At 41.7% G+C, this 22,191-nt stretch overlaps 1 protein-coding gene across 4 annotated transcripts in view; it reads left to right on the forward strand.

The window, feature by feature from the left end:
* UBE3D (ubiquitin protein ligase E3D) overlaps positions 1–21,820 on the forward strand; it is a 67,961-nt gene extending 46,141 nt beyond the window's left edge. For 2 of the 4 annotated variants that reach the window (XM_077305842.1, XM_077305860.1), the window contains exons 10-11: positions 16,929–17,077; positions 19,430–21,820. In XM_077305842.1, the coding sequence (XP_077161957.1) occupies positions 16,929–17,077; positions 19,430–19,478 (198 nt within the window). In that variant the 3' untranslated portion in view covers positions 19,479–21,820. Of the gene's footprint in view, positions 1–16,928; positions 17,080–19,429 lie in introns of all 4 variants that reach the window. The other 2 variants (XM_077305835.1, XM_077305852.1) reach the window with 2 other exon arrangements.
* The last annotated feature ends 371 nt before the right edge of the window (positions 21,821–22,191 follow it).

Here is a 22,191-nt window from a genome sequence, read left to right on the forward strand (position 1 = left end):
GCTTACAAACATATAATTTGCCATCATAACCATATAACTAAGGAAAGGGTCTTGCTTAAACCTTGATCAGTTCAGATGCTCCTGTGGGTCAAGGGGGGAAGGCTTTTTCCTTTTAAATGATGAAAAACCAATAACAGTAAGGGTGTGTTTCTTTTTCTGCCTAGCTGTGAAATCAATGATACATTTCGAAAGTTAGGGCAAAGAGACCTGCTGAACATCCAAAAAAAACTTTTGCTTTAAGTCACATTTTTTACTGCCACAGTTAGTAAATGCAACTTCAGCTGTATTTTTCCCAAAGCGATAGATAGTGACTGCTTAAATTAATCACAGTTTCCTGTTCCTTCTGGGTGTCCAGAAGTATATTCTCTTGGGAGTTATTTCTCTGTTTAAAATAGTATGTATGGACTAGACCCGATTCTCAGGTTCTTAAATCTGAATTTCTATAAGATTTATATCAATCTAGCCCTGTACTATATTCATTTATTTATAGCTGGTGTTTCTTACTGAGGCTCAATGCTGAATTACCCAGAGTAAAACAATTCAGTCAGAAAACATAAGCAGTGCAACAAAATGAGGATTACAAAACTAGAAACAATGCAGAAAGGATCAGACATGATGTGTCAAGCGAAGCGTGGAATTACCAAAATAAAAAACAATGTTGGGAGAGTAGGTTACCACATACCAATAAACAAATAATACCTATGATAAACAGTGGCATATACTACAGCCTTAATTCCCTTTACCCTGCTGACCCATGCTGTTAGGCTTAAAGCCCCATAAATTTTATGACAATGAGTTTGGGATCTATCACCTTGTTAACTCAAATACTGCTTAATTGGAAGGGGCAGGGGGTGGACCTTGGACTTCTGTAGAGGCAAAATGGGTGCTCTGCTGCCTTTGAGCTAGAGTGCCTTCCTGAGCTGTAGTGACTCTGGGAACCTGCATGCATGGTGCCTCTTCCATAGGAAAATGGCCATATAAAGCCCTTGGTCTCCCTCCAAGGCCCAGCATGTGGCAGTACAAAGATGATAGTTAACAGACTTTAACTAGAAGGCATCAAACGAGAACTTTCAGGCTATGCAAGACAGCGCTGAGTGAGAACTGGCCTCTGCTGGCTGCCTTAAAAGAGAGAATGAAAAATGGATCGGGAACTGTAGTAGCTGGTAAAAGCAGGTTCTTTTTCATGTTTCCTTTGAATACACTTCAAACTCTGTAAGTGATTTAACATCTTCAGCCTGCTATGAAAAGGAATGAGATGCTTATAGTTCAGTTCTTGATTACCTTGCGCAGTTATTATGATGGTGCAATATTTTATGCTTGGCTAAGTATAGATTTTGAATAAAAGAATTTAATTACACTGAATAAATGTTGGAGGAAATTCTCCAGTTGTATTTCATTAATGCTTCAAGCTCCTAGCGATGAACTAATTTAATTTCACTCCTGCTGCTCAGGGTCTGCGTGAGCCTTTCTTCCCCTTTTCTGGGTTTTTATATTCTAACTGATCTACATTCTCAATAAATGTGAAGGAAGTGATACATCTCTAAGTATTTGTCTATACTCTGAGCTGAGCACTTCTTGATGGCAGTGTGCAGAGCAGTGTGAAAAATACATTTCAGTAAGCTTCAAAGAAACAAAGACGAAGCAAGATCTGGTGATGTTGTTAAAAACCTGGTCATCACTGTCTTCCCAAAGTTAATTCAAAATGCCTGAACAACCTCAACTCTGGTGATTAAGAATCAAATTCCCAGCCTCTCCCTTTCCATTTCACTTCTAATTTCTTTGCTTGGATCCTTAAGATTGTTGCGTTCCCCACCCCCCTAAAAAAAAAAACTTCATTTGTTGTGCAATCCTAATCAGAGTTACTCCCCAAGTCCATGCAGTCAGTGAATTTAAGAAGGGTGTAACTGTGTTTAGGATTGCACTGTTGTTCACTTAAAGCAGTCTGGTTTCTCCTGCTTCCTTAATAATGTCAGATTTGTATATACCTTATTTCCTAAACACACTATGCAGGCATGTATCTATAAAAGGTAAAGGTAAAGGTATCCCCTGTGCAAGCACCGAGTCATGTCTGACCCTTGGGGTGACGCCCTCCAGCGTTTTCTTGGCAGACTCAATACGGGGTGGTTTGCCAGTGCCTTCCCCAGTCATGACCGTTTACCCCCCAGCAAGCTGGGTACTCATTTTACCGACCTCGGAAGGATGGAAGGCTGAGTCAACCTTGAGCCGGCTGCTGGGATTGAACTCCCAGCCTCATGAGCAAAGTTTTCAGACGGCTGCCTTACCACTCTGCGCCACAAGAGGCTCTTCATGTATCTATAGTGCCACTGATTTCCAGTAAGGGAGAATAAACCTTAATCTTCTATTTGCATTTGGTAGATTCCCATATCAGTGAAAACAAATTGTACTGATATTATCTCAGGGATCAGGATAGAAGTGATGAAGCAGGGTTCTAGTGCCATCTCCGGCAGTTCAGCTCTGTGTGACCCTACAGTGTCATTCTAAGCGGAATCCTACCCTTCTAAGTCCACTGAAGTCTGTTTCTGTTCCCTGACAGCTGTAGTGCAGGTGGGCTGGTTGTGCTTCACTCTAGGTCACCATGTCTCCTTTCACCAAAAGGACAATGGAGTTGAACGTGTGAGAGAGCTGAATGTCCAGTGCCGCTTTGTGTAATTCACTCTGCACAGTCATGGGAAGTCTCATAGCCTCAATTTGCTGTCTTGAAATGGAGAATAAAAGGAGCCCCGTGGCCCTTAAAAGATTAGTGGATTTATTGTAGCATAAGGATTGTGTCCTACACTGGCAGACAGAAAAATAATTGTAAGCGGTGGAATCAAAAGGCTATGCAACAGAAGGGGTCCAGACAATGATATCTCTAACAAGGTAGCTCAGAGTAGTGTTGCTGCCACTGATTATTGTTGATGGGACTCATAGTTGTGCTCTCTATAGGTGCATTTAGGGTTTTAAACAGATTTACTTCTTGCATTTCAGCTCTCTTTGACACCACTGATGACATTTTCTGTTTACTTTTTTCTCTGTGTGTGTGTGTGTCAGAGAGAGAGAGAGAGAGAGAGAGAGACTCTGGTGGTTATGATCCTTCTTCATGCATATGGCAAAGTTTGCTCACTTCTGCAAAAGGACAGGCCTTAATCAATTTTGCTTGTCTCTGAAGGGCCACAAAGAGACTCCCTGCCCCTTTTCTGCTGAATTACACAGCTCTAGAATTTGTTACGCTGCAGAGACACTGTGATTGTGGATTGTTAACAATTGGAGAGAGCAGCCTTATTTTGTGAGGGGGTTATGAGAGAAATAATAAAACTGTCAAGAGACATCATGTTGCTGTAATAAAAGAAAGAGTTTTTTGGGGGGAGGGGAGAGAAGGAATGTTTCCTGTGACCTACATCACCAGGCATGAAAAATGATCCGGTCATCCCATTGTGACACGGCAGGCTCAGGAAATTTTCTTGGTGTAGAAAGCCCTAATGGGATGAGTATTAATTAATCTCAGGCTGCTAATGCCTCACCTCAGCAATGTCTATATTTGCCTCTCTGAGCTGCTTCAATTCTTGCTAATTATAACTAGTTTTTAAAGGAACCGTTTCCTCCCTAAAAACCCGATACATCTTTCCATATATAGCAGGGAATTAGCTGAGAATATTCTATAGGAGGGTAAAGAGAATCTCAGCATGTAATTTTTGGGTCAGAAATGATGTGGTAAAATAATGAATGCTGCCCTTATTGCAACTTGGGTGTGTCAGTGTGTCTCAGCCTCGGTTTTGGATTTATGATCACATACAAAACGGTGCTGATATTTGACCGGGCGCTGCTTCTTTGAACACTGGACACAATGGTTATTGTTCTCTCTTCAACCCACCCTGTGTACTTTATGGTAAAAATGTGAGATTGACTGCTGTGAGGTGGCATCACAGTTGGCTCGTGAGAGTTTCCTACACAAAGGAGGGAAATACCTGTATCATCACTGTTTATAACACGTTGCCAGCTAGGCAGCCTAACCCTCCTGTCCCCTTGGGTTGAGCCATTGGGACTTTATTTATCACCGCCTATGAATGAATTGCCTGCTTCATACTGCTTGGAAAGTTTATCCAGGACTTATGCTTCAGTGGAGAACAAGGGTGCTATAATGCCTAATTCTTTATTGGTTCAGACAGGGCCTCCTCTAGCATCTTTGACTTTCTGCCAGTGGTCTCCCTTGCAGCAATCTTTAAGGTTCTTCTTCCCTGGGGTCGCCTTTATAGTTTGGTCAAGCTACAACAAATAAAATAAAGTAACAAATTAAATATTGATTACGTAGTGTGCACATATAAAATTAAAAACACTAGGGGTCTCAGTATCAGACTGTACAATTTACAAGCATTTCTAGTGGATGAGCATGCCCTATGAACTGCATGAAACCAGATGTGTTTCAGCCTCTACAGCCTTCTTAGATGCTCAAAACTACATTATATATATAGAACACACATTCAGAGAGTATTATATATTTTTCACAACCAGGTGTTGTTCTCTCCTATGCTGTGTGATTTGGCAGCTCTGCCCATGAGGCTGGGAGTTCAATCCCAGCAGCTGGCTCAAGGTCGACTCAGCCTTCCATCCTTCCGAGGTCGGTAAAATGAGCACCCAGCTTGCTGGGGGGTAAACGGTAATGACTGGGGAAGGCACTGGCAAACCACCCCGTATTGAGTCTGCCAAGAAAACGCTAGAGGGCGTCACCCCAAGGGTCAGACATGACTCGGTGCTTGCACAGGGAATACCTTTACCTTCACCTTTATTTTCTATACAAGGCCATGATGCCTGTACTCACACAACTTCGATCTGGTATGGCATTGCCAATAGCTCTGAATGTGTACATCAACCAGTAGATAGAGCCTAATAGCATACCAGATGAAAATTGTGTGAGTACAGGCATCATAAGTACAGGCTAAACTTGTATGAACTGAAACAACTATAATAGAAAAATAGCTTCAGTATTGTTTTTGATCCCATGAGATTCCAGCATGGGCTAGAGGTTGCATGCTGTGAAGTTCCAAAGTATGATTTCCCTCTGCTTGTAATACACTTTTTACAAGTGAGTCCCTTGACGTTGTTATTCTGTTTGCAGTTTAAAATTAGATGTACTTCAAGCTTATGTGCTGTTTTTGTCCCTGCATGGTCAGCGTTCATCAGACTAGGCGAGATGATTACTCTTTACTTGGTCTTGTTGAAACTGTTCTGATTGAAAGTGACTTTAGCTTTTTATAAATGAAGCTGTCCATGCTGCTGAAGCTTAACAAGGTGACTCATACTGGGAAATATGGTGTACATACAAGCAACCTATCCAGGCACGAGGGTTGTGACATTCAGTGTGCATGGAATGAAGGAAGGAAATAATTTTGTTGCCTAGAAAATTCACTATCTCTTCCCATGTCATAAAAGCACATTTGCAAAAATATGTAGTGCAACAATGTGCATGTGCAAAAAAGTTGTTTAGTAAACTCAGGTTTTTTTAAATCTCTTTTTAGCATGTGCTTTCTTGGTGATAAAGTTACAAAATGAATCCCAAGGGCTTTGCTCTTCACTAGATGAATTTTCTCCATCTCATCATATTATTGCCTCCATTCCGATTGGATTGACACAGGGTTCAAAATACACAGCCAGTGACATGCAACAAGCCTCCAAGTGACCGAACTTTGAAGGAGATTTAAACAACTACTGAGTGGTAGCCATAGGTCAGTGCTGAGTTTATTTATTTTATTTATTTATTTAGATTTCTATACCGCCCATTTCTTTGCAGCTCAGGGCGGTTTACACAGAACATTTTTGTTTTATTAGATTTGTTTCTCACCCTTCTGCAGAATTTTCGGTACAAGTTTCAACATTAAAAATAAAATATATTAAAATAATAAAAAGAGGTGGGGGAACATACAAAATCATCAAAAAGCAGCAAAGGAAACATATTTACAAAGCCATAGGAAAATTTGAAGACAATAATAGAACCCATTAAAAGGTAAAGGTATCCCCTGTGCAAGCACCGAGTCATGTCTGACCCTTGGGGTGACGCCCTCCAGCGTTTTCATGGCAGACTCAATACGGGGTGGTTTGCCAGTGCCTTCCCCAGTCATTACCGTTTACCCCCCAGCAAGCTGGGTACTCATTTTACTGACCTGGGAAGGATGGAAGGCTGAGCCAACCTTGAGCCGGCTTTTGGGATTGAACTCCCAGCCTCATAAGCCTTACCACTCTGCACCACAAGAGGCTCTTAATAGAACCCATTAGAGGGTTGAAAAGGACCCAGCACCGATAAAAACAAAAAAACAGGGGGTTGTTACTTTTAGTAAAAGTGATCAGTCCATTTGCAGGGCAAGATGTGATGGAAATGAATAAAAGCATTAATATGTTGCTGTTCCATCTTCTGCTTAAATGTGTGTAGGAGATTATATAGGGACAAATGGAACTGTCTCTAGGTTGTGGCTCTTATTGGTAACGAATGTGATTGCTCTTAGCGTTTCTGTTTAATAAATTATGTATGACTCTTGTTTGTTTGGGTATTTAATTTGATTTATATACCAGTGACCTCTCAGGGTCACTGTCTCGGGTGATGCACAAGAGATTCAATTCCCACAATCAGTAATTGATGGTAAAATAATAGCAATATAATTAAAACCATAAATAATAAATTATTTAATTAAGTTCCGGCAATGGCCACTTTTCAGTTCCGGTGATGGTATATTCTGGCTTGTCAATATTGCAGTTAAGTGTTGTTGTTTAGGGGCGGGAGAGGAAGGGAGACCCAGTTTGGTTGTTCTAGCGTAGGAGCTAGATGTCCTGAATAACTCAGGTCAGAAGTCTTAGGCATCGAGTTAGCTTTCCTGTATCAGTTCATTTAATTCATGGCAGGGATACTTTACAACAAGAGTAGTCAACCTGTGGTCCTCCAGATGTCCATGGACTACAATTCCCATGAGTCCCTGCCAGCGTTTGCGGACAGGGGCTCATGGGAATTGTAGTCCATGGACATCTGGAGGACCACAGGTTGACTACCCCTGCTTTACAACATTTTAGTTTTGTTATGGGTATAGTACACAAGTGATACTATTAGAGAATCCTTGCATCCATTTTAATCCTTTATAACAGCTTAATTCTTTTGCATATTTAACATTAACTAACTCAACAAAAAATAAATAATCCGTTACTGGTACGGAGATAATTAAAGGAGAGCAGTTTCATGAATCCATAAAAATATCTTGCCCAAAGATAAATATGTCACAAGCAAGGAACCCCTTTTAAGAAGTTTCTCAAGTTTCTCATATTTATATATTTTTAAAATAATCTCTTAACATTAGCTAGCTATCACAATTGATGTGGGTCACATTCTTAGCTAACTAATTTTATTATCACTTCAGACATCATACAGAGTTATCTAAATTTGAATATCTTCATAAAATATATTGTTCTTGTTTCTTTTTGTACTAACAAAGTATATTTAAAAATAGTAATTATGGGTGTGTCATACATATGAATATGTGTTGGCCCTCAATGAATAGACTCCATTTTTGAACTATTTCTTTGCTTCTGTGAAGTTGAAGTTCTTGCCATTCTCAGACACTTCTGTACCAGGGCTTTAGTCCTTTCAAACATGATTTGAAATGTCCAAGTGAAAAATGTAGGACAAAAGTTTTAGAACACAAAAATGTTCCTATAATGTTTTCTTTTAGTGAAACAAATTCATGGATATGCTACAAGCTGTATTGATTTAAATGGTTTATAGTGTATTCCGCAGGAACACAGTGTAAGTGGTTCAAAGTGGGATGCATTTGAAGACATTCATGTTTTTGAATTTTCTATGTCTTTGAATTAGAGCTTTGGGGGGTTATTTGGGGATGCCAGTCTCCAGGTGAAACCTGGTAATCCCCTGGAAATACAGCACATCTCCAGAGTACAGGGATCAGTTCCCCTGGAGAAAATAGATCTTCAGGAGGGTGAACTATATGGCATTTTACTCAGGTCCCTGTCCTCTCCAGCCTCCACCTTCTAATCTCCAGGAGTATCGTAACCTGGATATGGAACCCCTACATTATTTCTCCCCCCTCGCCAGTCCCTTCCAGCAACTGCTGGAAGGACCTGGTAAACCTAGGGTCATTGCTAAGGAGAGCATATGGCAACTTTTAAAGCAGTTCTAAAAAACAATGTTGGTGCGTGTCACTCCATATCAGGAAGCCTTGAGTGACAGCCTTCTAGGACCAAAGAACAAATTTTCTACAAATTTACTATTTACTATTGTGTGGGATCCAGTGGAGCATTAGTTAATTTTATTTTCCCATACTGCTCACATACACATCGCCCAAGGCAGGGTTTTTTGTTTGTTGACAGGTGTTTACATTGCTTCATACAGGAAATATGTGCTGTTACGTCTGCTTCCTTAGCTGAGGTTTGCAGATCTTTGTGGTAATTACCATAGTGAAAAGCAAACAGCAGCTGGTGTTGACTAGGAAAATCTGGACTTCTGTGGGGGGCTTTTGAAGTCTGCTTTTTAAAGGAATCATTACTTACTATAGACCATTGCTACTAAGATCGGTCTAACCAATAGTTTGGTGTCTGTCACCAAGCCAGTCCTAGGTGAAACACCTTCGACATTTTGGTATCTGTGATAAAAAGTAAACAATTGCACTTGTTTTTCTTGGGTTTCTTTTTTTTTTAAGCTACACAGAGATGAAAGATGGAGGTGGGAATATGTCCCTTTCTGCACTCTACTTGTATTGGTAAGGCTGGCCCTAGATAATATGTATTCCTTATGGGTCTTTCTCACTTGTGCTCCAACAAAAACAAAGAAGGAAGGGTTATAAGGTCTCTGTAAGAAAAGAAAAAAAAACACACACACACTACATAGTAGTTACAAATAACCCTTTCCCCATAAAAATATACAAGATTTAAATTAGGTGTTTTGAGGTAATCCAATATGTTTGATTTCCATCTAATATTATCAGACAATTATCTTGAGCCCTTTTTATGTTTGACTCTGTCAGACATACTGCCCATGGGGTAAAAAAAATTATTCATGGTTAGATGAGAAACTTTTTGTACAATATAATTAGAGAAAAATAACAGTATTTAAAAGCAACCATTTATTTATTAAAAGCAACCAAGTATTTATTAAAAGCAACCATGTTTTAAGCACATAGATAATAGCCCTACTGATAAAAATCAAAGTAGAGTAAAATACACAACCAATGTAAAAATTCAGATTTAAAACACTCAAGGATTTAAACACACCGGCTCATAGGTGAGATTCAGAACCTCTTATGCTAGTGAGCTGGGGGTCAAGAATCCAAATGTTCATCTAAATATGCATCTTATTGGCCGTTTACGCACTGGAGGTTTCATGCTGGGCTGCAGGTTGGAGTTTTAGTCGTGGCAGGTTGCCCCACCTCTTCCCGCACCCACGGGGGAGCATTTGGCCCAGTGCGTCTCATCTGCCCCCAATTTGGGCTCCTGCATGGGAGCTGAGGCAGTGAAGTTCCCAGTGCGTAAACAGTCATTGAAAGCAAAGGAGTAAGGCAACATCTTGGTGTAGTGGTAAGGAGTGTGGACTTCTAATCTGGCAAGCCAGGTTTGAATCTGCGCTCCCCCACATGCAGCCAGCTGGGTGACCTTTGGCTCACCACAGCACTGATAAAACTGTTCTGACGGAGCAGGAATATCAGGGCTCTCTCAGCCTCACCCACCTCACAGAGTGTCTGTTGTGGGGAGAGGAAAGGAAAGGCGTCCGTAAGCCGCTTTGAGCCTCCTTCGGGTAGTGAAAAGCGGCATATAAGAACCAACTCTTCTTCTTCTGAATTCTCATTCTGATGCACAAGTTTTACCTGGAGTAAATTACTCTATGGCTATAATAGAGCAGGTCGCACAACTTGACTTTAAACTTCCCATCTCAGGAATCCTTTCAAAAATAAGTTAAAGGATTTCTGCCATCCAGTTTGAGAACTAAAGTCAACAGTGATTTGTTTTAGCCTTTGGGCAGCATGCCTACATGTTCTTCTAACGTTTGACTGGGTTTTGCGTGTTTATTTTATATGAGCAATAAAGGCATTTAAAGTAAACTTGTACAGCCATTGATCTTTTAAAGGAATACCTTTCTCGGTTTTACATTTGCTTCTGCTTCATGTCAGCTGCCACAGGTAATGCAGTTGAGTACATTTCATAAAAGACAGTGTCTTAATATATAGACCAAAAAAAGTTATATGCATCTGCCTTACCCTGAGACAAACTCTTTGTCCATCTGCGTGGCAAAAGCTCCCCAGCATCTCAAGGGCAATTTCACCCCAGCTTTGACAGCCTTTTCAACAGTAGAAGTCGGGAATTGAATTTTTGGATCTTCTGCACACAGTTGTTAGAATCTCTATCACATGATTAGTTCTGTACTAGGCATCCAGTGTACTCGTGTCAGAACCACTGCTGTTTTGTACATCAAAGAGGAAAATCTTCAGTACTTAATGTGAGAACCAGTGTTCTAGTTCTAATTGATGCTGAGATGTCAACTGATATTTCAGCTGGTAGCAAGAACTTCCCCTAGTTCAGTCTTTTTCAACCTTTTGACCATGGAGGTACTGCTGAAATATGTTTTGGGTTTCAAGGTACCAGGAAGTGATGTCAGCTGGCCATGCTTCCTTACCCCCCCCCCCATACACATTGGAAGTGAGAAGGGCCATGGACGGCAAAGATTTAAATGGCTGGGTCCACTTCCCTTCTAACTTTCGTCAGGACCATCATTGGCCACGTTAGGAGGGCCAGTTTGGTGTAGTGGTTAGGAGTGCGGACTTCTAATCTGGCAAGCTGGGTTCAATTCTGCACTCCCCCACATGCAGCCAGCTGGGTGATCTTGGGCTTGCCACAGCACTGATTAAACTGTTCTGACCGAGCAGTGATATCAAGGCTCTCTCAGCCTCACCCACCTCACAGGGTGTCTGTTGTGGGGAGAGGAAAGGGAAAGCGAATGTAAGATGCTTTGAGCCTCCTTTGGCATATAGAAAAGCGGCATATAAGAACCAACTCTTCTTCTTCTTCTTTGATAGGATTGGCTGCCATTTTGAAAAACTCCAAACCACGATACCATTGAGGAGCCTTCACGGTTCCGTATGTAGCTCAGTACCATGGTTGGTATTGGGGACTAGGGTCTACCCTAGTCAGTAGTCTGCTTTGCTGGTTAGTCTACAGCACACTTGAACTATGATCTCGTTGCTGACAGCGAGCAATTGGAATTGTCTCATAGAATGTCTCTTCCCCATCTGTCCTGTCTCACTGTGAAGCAACATGATATAGTGGCTACTGTTCAAAAGTAGCTTTTCTAGCTAACTATTCACATGCTGCCTTGTAAATGTCATCTTTTTCTTGCTACATTGTGGGGATGTTAACTAATATCATGTCTTCAGATATGTTGAACATGAGTCAGCAGTGTGACTCAGTGGGTAAAAAGGTAAATGGAATTTTGGGCTATATCAAATGGAGCATCGTGTCCAGATCACAACAGGTGATGGTATTGCTGTACTGTGCTCTGGTTCAGCCTCACTTGGAGTACTGTGTTCAGTTTTGGGCACCCCAGTTGAAGAGGGATGTTGACAAACTGGAACATGTCCAGAGGAGGGCAACAAAGATGGTGAGGGGTTTGGAGACCAAGACATATGAAGAAAGGTTGGGGGAGCGTGGTCTGTTTAGCCTGGAGAGGAGACGACTGAGAGGGGATCTGATAACCATCTTCAAGTATTTTAAAGGGTGCCATATGAAGGATGGAGCAGAATTGTTCTCTCTTGCCCCAGAGGGACAGACCAGAATGAATGGGATGAAATTAATTGAAAAGAAATCCCATCTAAACATCCTGAAGAAGTTCCTGACAGTTAGAGCGGTTTCTCAGTGGAACAGGCTTCCTCGGGAGGTGGTGGATACTCCATCTTTGGAAATTTTTAAACAGAGGCTGGATAGTCATCTGATAGAGAGGCTGATTCTGTGAAGGTTCAAAGGGTGGCAGGTTACAGTAGATGAGCGATTGGGATGTGAGTGTCCTGCATAGTGCAGGGGATTGGACTAGATGATCCATGAGGTCCCAACTCTATTATTCTATGATTCTATGTTTCCCATTCTGCATTGCTTGTCCTTATCATAGGCAAGAAGAAAACTCAATCCGTTTCTTTTATCTTACTCAAGTCAGATGTTCTATTTGCCACCAGAACTTTGCCTTTTCTTTTTTGACTTTGAGCTTTTCTTTCCCTCTCATTCGTTCTCTATATCTAAGAATCTCTATTGCCAGTTCAATGGCATAGTTCTCATACACTGAACTAGAGACATTTCTTTCCCTAAAAACACATTTCCAGTTGAGTGTAAACATTTATTCTCTGGCTTTTTGTACCGCATAAGTTACGTTGCCCTTCGGTTTACAAAGTTTCACTGGTTGGGATTAGAGCCAATGTATTTTTTTCTCCCCACCTTCCCCATACTTCGGCATAATGTGCTTTGATGCAGAAATAACTGATCACTCTCATTGTCCAGCAGCATTTAAATTTATAGTTTTTGCCTTAGTGATCAGAGAGGATATGAATGGTTCCTGCCAGATGACCAATATTCTGAGCCCGGAGTCCATAAATCCAAGATTGAAATTGTTATGGAAAGCATAACCAGAGATACTCACTAACAAGTTTATGTGCCTGTTTCACATCATATGTGGTAGGAATGCCAGACTTCCCAAGATCTCTGGAGAAGTGAACAACAATTATGAAAGTAGGCAGTAATTAATCCCTGTAGATTTATAGAAACTCAGATTATGGAGAAAGGTGCATCTCAGTGGTAGCAGATTTTCTTTGCATGCCGAAGGTTGCTGATTCATTCCCTGGCTTTTCCAGATAAAGTGTCTGATAGAGGTCCCACATTGGCTGTCTGAGACCTTAGAGAGCCAATGGCAATCAGAACAAATAATAATGAGTTAGATAGCACAATGATCTGACTCAGTACTAAGCAGTTTAAATTTATTTGTATGTGTTTAAGGTAAATATGAAATCCATCACAGTATCTGAGAACCAGTAAAATGTAATGAATCTGGCAATATATACTGTATTTGCCGTCGTATAAGACGACTGGGCGTACAAGACGACCCCTCAACATTTCCACTCAAAATACAGTACTATGGTCCACTATGGGCAACTAAGTCTATCCCAACTGAAGTGCACCCGGCGTATAAGACGACCCCCCCACTTGGAGGCATGTTTTTCAGGGGGGGAAAGTAGTCTTATACGCCAGCAAATACTGTATATATACTAGGGGCTAAGCCTGTTGCATTCAGGAATACAATGGGTGCTAGATTGGGAGGATGGGTGGAAGAACTCTGGATGGCCTCTCCCTCCCCCCAGGACCTGGATTGGCTACAGTCTGGAGGCCCCCAGGAAGGGAACTCACCGGCAGTTCTCACCCAGCAGGGATCTGCAGTCTCTGAGCCTCAAAGGGAAGTGAAAGGAGGAGGGGGCGGTCAGGGGTGGGGGATGGAAGGTGATTGGCTGGCTGCTGGACAGACAGACAAGCCGGTTGGAGGAGGAGGCACTCGGGCGGGACAGCCAGCGGGACAGAGTGGGTGTTAAGCACTGAGTGGCACTTAAGCCATGAGACACACTCCTCCAAGGCCTTACCAGAAATATATTATGTGGAACAGATATATATATATATCTGGAGGATGAGAGAAAGTGAAAGGTAAATAGAAAGAAAGGAAGTCTGAAGGTAAAAGAAAACTGTGCATTGACTGAAGAGTCCTCTGGATTCTCCAGTGGCTGCAGCTGCTATGGCAGCCATGGAAAACCCTTTCATTTGAATGAGGGCAGCAAATAACAAGCCCTTCCTTACAATGACAGCACCCACTTTCTGAAAGACTCGGCAAACACAAGTAGAACTACTGACAGGCACCCTGTTGAGGAACCCTGTCCTGTGCTCTGGTAATCATCAATTTCCAGACCTGTCATAACTCTCCTCAAAGTCCCTTCTGCAGACCTGTCTTTCATATATCCATTTACAATTGCCCTCCTTCATGTTTATCACATGGTTACAGGACATGTATAGAATTTATTCCGATTTTGAGAGCAGTATGGGCCTGATATCTTGTGTGTGATTTTCTCGCTAGTTTCTACAAAGAAAGAAGGAAGGTTGATTAATGTTTTCTTGGGGATGATAGCCTGTGAAGGACCCCTGCATGCTTACCACTATGGCATAAAATTTCCTCTTCAAAATGGAGTATTGTCCCCTCACAGTGTCTTGTACCGTGGTTACTTTGTTATAAAAATAAAGCTCACTTTCCCACTTTGTCACTGACCGATCTTTTGGCTTTAGCTCTGCCTTGGAACTGCCTTGGAACTTGGGAATTGTAGATCCCTCTTTTCTTATTCCCCTTTTCTCCTCTATCTGCTCCAGTTGTCCAGACATGATATGGATTAGCTGTCACTAAATACTCAGTTCTCCTAAAGTTCTCCTCAGAGCAGATGGTCAGCTAAACACAGACCTGCAGGTGCGGTCGGAATCAGACACAGACTCAACTTGAACTGGCTGAAATCTCTCTCTAGCACACAGCCAGTATATCTGAAGAAGAAGAAGAAGAAGAAGAGTTGGTTCTTATATGCCGCTTTTCTCTACCCGAAGGAGTCTCAAAGTGGCTTACATTCGCCTTCCTTTCCTCTCCCCACAACAGACACCCTGTGAGGTAAGTGAGGCTGAGAGAGCCCTGATATCACTGCTCGGTCAGAACAGTTTTATCAGTGCCATTGAGAGCCCAAGGTCACCCAGCTGGCTGCATGTGGGGGAGTGCAGAATTGAACCCAGCTCGCCAGCTTAGAAGTCCGCGCTCCTAACCACTACACCAAACTGGCTCATTCTCAGCTGTTGCTGGCCATTCAGAGTGCTCAGAACAGCCTGTCACTCTGGCTCTCTCTGCCCAGTGAAGATTTTTAACCACTCATGGTTGCAGTTATTTCAGCATTAGAAACCTGTCTTGCTAAGTGCTCACCATCACATAGCCCTATCCTGGATTTTCTGTTCAACATGCAAAATGTCATGCTGTTGGTGTTTATTCTCTTGTTTTTGCTTCAGTAATCATTATAAATTGCTGCTGTGTAAAAAATATTGCTTCCTTGATTTTTAGTAGGCATTCAGGCACTATAAAACTCTTAGCAAAAGAGTAATATCATCATAACATTGTCAAATGAATAGGTCATTGGGAATGATACATTACTATGAATAGAGGGTGCTGTTTCAGTATTGTAGGAGGAAGAAACCATGCCGTATTGGAATCTGTTTTGCTAAATGGAGCATTTGAGTGATGTTTCTTCCCTTCTCTACTTTTCAGTTACGGTCATTTCTAATGTTACATTCTAGTCTATGAGGATTTTTTAAAAAAGAAGTAGACATCTAGGCATATGACACATGAATCAGACATGTATAGGATTCAGGATTGATTGCCACTCCCCATCTGAATGACAAATGTGTGGTATGGCCTTACTTATGAAGCTGTGATACAGTAATGATGTGTTTCTAAAGCTTTACAGGTCAAATTTCAACATATCTTGAAATCACATCCTATGCTTTTTGCTTGAGCTATTTCTGTCCTGAGTACCAGTAGTCCCATCAACTTGATAAGTTTTCTGGACTTTTCTTCATGAGAACTAGCTTAAATCAATGTCCTCTTTTGCTCTTTTGCGTGATTTATGAAGCTACTTAATAAAGCCAGGGATGTGTGGAGCTTCCCAGCATGCCTCTGTAGCAATTAGGATAACGTTGGCATAGATGCGGTAAACCTTCAGCAATGCTGGGCAGTAAGACCACTTTAATTGCCTGTGTAGATGACACATCACCGTTCCAAAGATCATCAAGGTCAGCCTCCATGTAATGCGGGTTTTCTTGCTGTATTGCTGCAGTCCTGGAATTGTTATTGGGTTTTTTTCTTATACTTTTAGTAATCTCTTAAAAGCATGCTGTTGCCCTTCTGTGCCATTATTTATTTATTTAGATTTATTGCTCATGATATTGAGAAGATTCATGGACGCTACAAAAGCATAACCACCCCTATTGGACCAGAATGAAAGTCCATCATTTTAAAATATATTACAGTTTTCCCATCCTTTATTTAATTACACTTAAGCCCCTGGTTTCTAAGTCTGACAATCTCGTAGCTGTACTTTATCTTTGCTAAGGGCAGAGGACCTCTCAACTCTGGCAACTTGTAGATTCAAGTGGATAGCTGTGTTGGTCTGAAGTAGTACAACAAAATTTGTGTCCAATGGCACCTTTAAGGCCAACAAAGATTTATTCAAGGTGTGAGCTCTTGTGTGCATGCACACTTCCTCAGACAATGGAACAGGGATCATGAGTACAGATATAAGGAGAAAGTAAATTAGAAGCAAATTAGTAAACAGCATCTTAAGTCCAAATATGTAGTATGATGAAAATTCTTTGCTAGAAAAGCCAATCAGTCCTATGCATTCAATTGCCATTCACAAAAAACTTGGGCAATAAAAATATAAAGTAAGAGATTAATGGCAGACATTTTCCCAGTGACATCTATCCAACGGAGTTGGAAGGCAGTAATTGTCACAACAGATTAATAAAATTACGTGTGTTAGTTAAACTTGGCTCCAGTATTTTCATTAACCTTTATAACCTGAGGCAAATTCTGTAAGATCCAGGGAAAGGAGATATTGATTGATATCTGCTGTGCACTCTGGTTTTTTAAGAGATCTTGTATTAAATTAAAACAGAATAGATAAATTGAAGGACTGCAATCTGGATTTTCAGATAGTTAGGTGGATAGGGAATTGGTTAGAGAACCGCACTCATTTCATCAGACTGAAGGGAGGTGAGTAGCGGGGTACCTCAGGGCTCGGTGCTCGGTCCAGTACTTTTTAACATATTTATTAATGATCTAGATGAGGGGGTGGAAGGACTACTCATCAAGTTTGCAGATGACACCAAATTGGGAGGACTGGCAAATACTCCAGAAGATAGAGACAGAGTTCAACGAGATCTTGAACACAATGGAAAAATGGGCAAATGAGAACAAGATGCAATTTAATAAAGATAAGTGTAAAGTTCTACATCTGGGTCAGAAAACTGAAAAGCATGCCTACTGGATGGGGGATACGCTTCTAGGTAACACTGTGTGTGAACGAGACCTTGGGGTATTTGTGGATTGTAAGCTAAACATGAGCAGGCAGTGTGATGCAGCTATAAAAAAGGCAAATGCCATTTGGGGCTGTATCAACAGGGGAATCACATCAAAATCACAAGATGTCATAGTCCCATTGTATACGGCACTGGTTAGACCACACCTGGAGTACTGTGTGCAGTTCTGGAGGCCTCACTTCAAGAAGGATGTGCATAAAATTGAAAGGGTACAGAGGAGAGCGACAAGATCTGGAGCCAAGGGACCAAGCCGAGCGACATGATCTGGAGCCAAGGGACCAAGCCCTATGAAGATAGGTTGAGGGACTTGGGAATGTTCAGCCTGGAGAAAAGGAGTTTGAGAGGGGACATGATAGCCCTCTTTAAGTATTTGAAAGGTTGTCACTTGGAGGAGGGCAGGATGCTGTTTCCGTTGGCTGCAGAGGAAAGGACCCGCAGTAATGTGTTTAAAATACAAGTACAATGATATAGGCTAGATATCAGGAAAAAAAATTTCACAATCAGAGTAGTTCAGCAGTGAAATAGGCTGCCTAAGGAGGTGGTGAGCTCCCCCTCACTGGCAGTCTTCAAGCAAAGGTTGGATACACACTTTTCTTGGATGTTTTAGGATGCTCTGGGCTGATCCTGTGTTGAGCAGGGGGTTGAACTAGATGGCCTGTATGGTCCCTTCCAACTCTTATGTTTCTATGATTCTAAAAGGAAATCCATTTTGCCTTACAGAGCTTTTTTTATGGAAAGGAGAGTGTGGGTGATAAGGTGGTTTCAGGGATGGTTGTAAGGTAAAATGAAAATAAATCTTTAAACAGAACAATGCGTGGTGTGTGTGTGTGTGTGTGTGTGTGAGAGAGAGAGAGAGAGAGAGAGATGCCAGTGGGTAAAACCATACAGTGGAAGCAATTAAATGCTTTGTATCTATTTATTAGAAGATTTCTGTGTCATCTTTCCAGGGACCTTCTCAAGACAGGTCTCAAACGGAAATCATTATAATTAACAAACTGTTAAAATCCTATGCATTAAAAATATCCTTAGGCCAATCAAATACAGGGTCTATATACTTAAAAAGAGCCTCTTGTGGTGCAGAGTGGTAAGGCAGCCGTCTGAAAGCTTTGCTCATAAGGCTGGGAGTTCAATCCAGCAGCCGGCTCAAGGTTGACTCAGCCTTCCATCCTTCCGAGGTCGGTAAAATGAGTACCCAGCTTGCTGGGGGGTAAACGGTCATGACTGGGGAAGGCACTGGCCAACCACCCCGCATTAAGTCTGCCATGAAAACGCTAGAGGGCGTCACCCCAAGGGTCAGACATGACTCGGTGCTTGCACAGGGGATACCTTTACCTTTACCTTTATATACCTATTTTTTTTTTAATTGTAAACATGAATCACAAATGTCTCAACTTCTTATCTCTTTTGGTTCTCATTGACCATAGGCATGGGGGAGGAGCCAGGCCTGCCCCGGCTGGGCCTCTGCTGGCTGCCACCACAAGACAGGGAATGCTGAAACCGCAAGCTATCTGATACCCTGATTCGAGCCAGGGCCAGGAGGGGGCCGGGATGGTGACGACGTCATGCATATGGGGGGATTGGCCCCGCTGCCCTGTCGCCACCAGCCCGGCCTTTCTGCCCTGTGCATAATCAGTAATTGAGATCCAAAAAGAACTTTTTTTAGATCAACACAAAGTACTGTGCGATACACACTGACTTGGGTTCTCTTACTGATATCTGCTGCTTATTCTTGTTTAAGGATTAAGAGATCCTGTATAAAAGGTAAACAGAAATAAACATGGCTAAAGTGGAAGATATATCAAAGAAATCCACTTATTGGAGAGCCATGATTGGCTGATCCTTCCTCCCCTCCCCTGTCTCCATTTGGTGGAAAATGCATTTTGCTAAATATATGGAATATGCCTTTTCACTCAGTTAATGGCTCTTGCATGTGATGTGAAAATTTCTCAATCTGAATTATTTTTCTGGAGCATTTTATTTTGTAATATACTGGATTTATGATTCACGAGAATAGGCAAAAGAGATTAAGGGGTGGGGGGAGAGACTTGCATTTGAGAAGGCCATAGAGCAGTTTATGGCTATTTTTTCCTTGTATGTGATAAGAGAGTTTCAGGACACTGTGTTGCAATAATCTTAGGGAAATGCTTTGTAGGTGTTTTTCATTTAGATTTAGCCTGGTGGGAGGAGGGGTTGTAGAAACTACTGTGCTGAGACTAAAATTCTAGTAACATTTTGTTTCCTTCACAGGTTGCGTTTTTGAAGATGTGAAGAACTCTGGCCTGATTTTTTTTTAAATGCCTCTCAAGTTAACCTTCAGCTGCAGAGATAACATCTCCATTGGGATTTCTTTCCAACCATGATGCTGAGACTCCAGAACAAAAGACGATGATGCTCGCTGTATTTTTAACTTGCTGTTTGTTGACTTTGGAGGTTTAGAAAGCACCAGGAAAATGACAGAGGCCAGTTGCCCAAGCCGGGAGGTTGATGTTGCAAAGCAGTTCGGAGAATGACTTAATTTGGGCTGTCAGGAGTCTGAGATCATTGTAAATAATGCCCGACTAACTCTCCTGAGAGAAGTCAGCTATCTTCCACAGCAACTTCAGCTTTACAAAGAAAGAGCTGATGGGGGCCAATTTGTCCTTTCTGGGAAATAAACAGGCAGCTGCGTGTCTGAGACTGCAATTGAACTCTGAACTCCAGCCACACAGTTTTGGCTTTGATTCTGATTATGTTTTGCATTGCGGTGTATAGTTTTTCCTTTCTAAAAGGAAGATTTATTGGGTGAATTATGCACACATCCACTTACGTCTGCATTTTTATAATATGGATATATAGATATACTGCAGCCTCATGGCTGTGCAGAAAGGTAATAGCCTATCAGTTGCTTATAATACAAACAGGAAGAAAATAAAAAAATATTTTTTCTGTATTTTATCACATTTCTTTTTTGCAAAAATATCAAAATGAACTTTCATATAAAATGCAATTAATTTGAGCATGGTACTGTTTGTACAAGTGCAATCTCCCAGGGCTTATCCCCTTTGCAAGAGCAAACTGAAGAGAATGGAAGATTTGAATGCCTCTTATCATAGAGAGCTTAACTTTAACATAGTTCTGATTCTGTAAATGTCATAGCTTTACTTGAGACAACAAGGCAAATGATACAGTTTTCATTCTGGATTAAAATCCTGGCTCATTAGGTATCCTTGGGCTAGTCTACTTACTTATTGGGGGGGGGGGAGTAATGACTGTACCTGACAGGTGAGCCAGCCTTGCGGGGTGTCTGGGCAGGTCTGGGCAGGTGTCCAGGCTGGTGGGAGAGGCTGGGCTGCAAGCCATCCAGCCAGCTCCAGGGAGGCTAGTGCTTTGGCGGCCATCTCCCAAATTGGCAGGGGGGGGAGCCAGGAATGCCCCACCAATGCTCACTCCTGCCCCAAGCAGCCCTAGCACAGCCTCAACAGACCTTGGTGGCACCTGGATGGGTTGGGGAGCCTCACGCCAGTTGTATTTTTCCCACCATTGGCCTTCCCTCCACTATTATCATATAAGGAGCAGTTTGGATCGTTCCTCTCAGTTCTGTCTTGATGTTACTGTGCCTTCAAGCAGCCATGCCAGCTGCAACGCAACCATGCAAAAGTGCCAGTGTCCTTACCAAGAGGAAAGCAGTGTGCACTTTGATCCTTACCAATTTCTTGTATAAATCATTCCCCTGGTTGCTTATAAATGTGTTCAGGAGTGCATCTTGTTCAATTAAGATGACATTCTGAATGTACGAAACTGCACCTTAGCACTTGGCAGAGAATTCCTTAGAAACTTTTTTCAGAAGTTGTACTTTGCTTGAGTCCAACGCAAAGCGGCACCCACACAGCAATTCCCGTTGCACAGTCATTGCCGCCTGTTTTCTCTGATTACCAGACTTGCCCTTTAATAGACTTTGATTTATGTGGTCCTAATGAGAGCAGAACAGGGAATGGCCTTTATTTGAGTATTGAAAGGAAAGCAGATATGGAACAATTTATAGCTCATGCTCTGCAAAGAAGGTCTTTCGCCAAATGGTTAAGGAAATTTAACTCACCCTGGTGAAAAAGCATTAAAATTCATTGGGTTTTTTTTTAAGTCATCTTAAAGGGGTAACGAGCTGTTGTTATAGCCCCCTTCTTATTAATGACTAAGATCCTGTTCCAAGGTTGTCATTTACATGTGTCATTTGAAATGAAAATGTCTCTTCCTCCAAGTATAACTCCAGCATATCTGGCATTGTGGCAGCACTCTGTTTACACAGCCAAGCCAGTAATGGGGAATCCAGTGGACTGGCTGTCATTCGTGATGCAAGTGATGTTTCAGAACTTATGTGTGAAGGGACTATTACAACTTTTCTGGAAGAACATTGTTCTTCTCCAGAAATTCTTGCAATTCTTGCAGGTAATAAGAAGAAGGTCTGTAAAGATTATTATGAACCTAATTTGCAGCTGTCAAAAAAAGAGTTGATCTGTAAGGATGGTGTTTAAAACATACTGTGACCATTGTCCTGCATTCATATTTTTACTTTTGTAAAAAAAAGATTTACTTTTAGGAATGTGTAGCAGCAAGACACATGCTTTAGACACTATATATGAATAAACAGGATATTTTATTAGTTTTATTCTGGGATTCATATACCACCCCTTCCGGTGAGCTGGCTTCTGGTGAGTATTTTAAAAGCATATAGCACAAAAATAAATGTACAGTTTATTAATAATTTAGCATTAACTCAATATATTAAAACCTTAAAACTCAATCATACCAGTTAGCCAAAACTTATATTACTGCATTCAGTATCAGGAGGGGAGTTGTAGGGGAGTCCAGCTGATGTTTCATCCAGAGTTGTCACAATGTTCATTGGCCCCAACCCTATGCCTGGCAGAAGAACTCCTTCTTGAAAGGGTACAGAGGAGAGCAACGAAGGTGATCTGGGGCCAAGGGACCAAGCCCTATGAAGATAGGTTGAGGGACTTGGGAATGTTCAGC

This window comes from Paroedura picta, chromosome 1, assembly GCF_049243985.1.
Source record: "Paroedura picta isolate Pp20150507F chromosome 1, Ppicta_v3.0, whole genome shotgun sequence".
Taxonomy (NCBI): Eukaryota; Metazoa; Chordata; class Lepidosauria; order Squamata; family Gekkonidae; genus Paroedura; species Paroedura picta.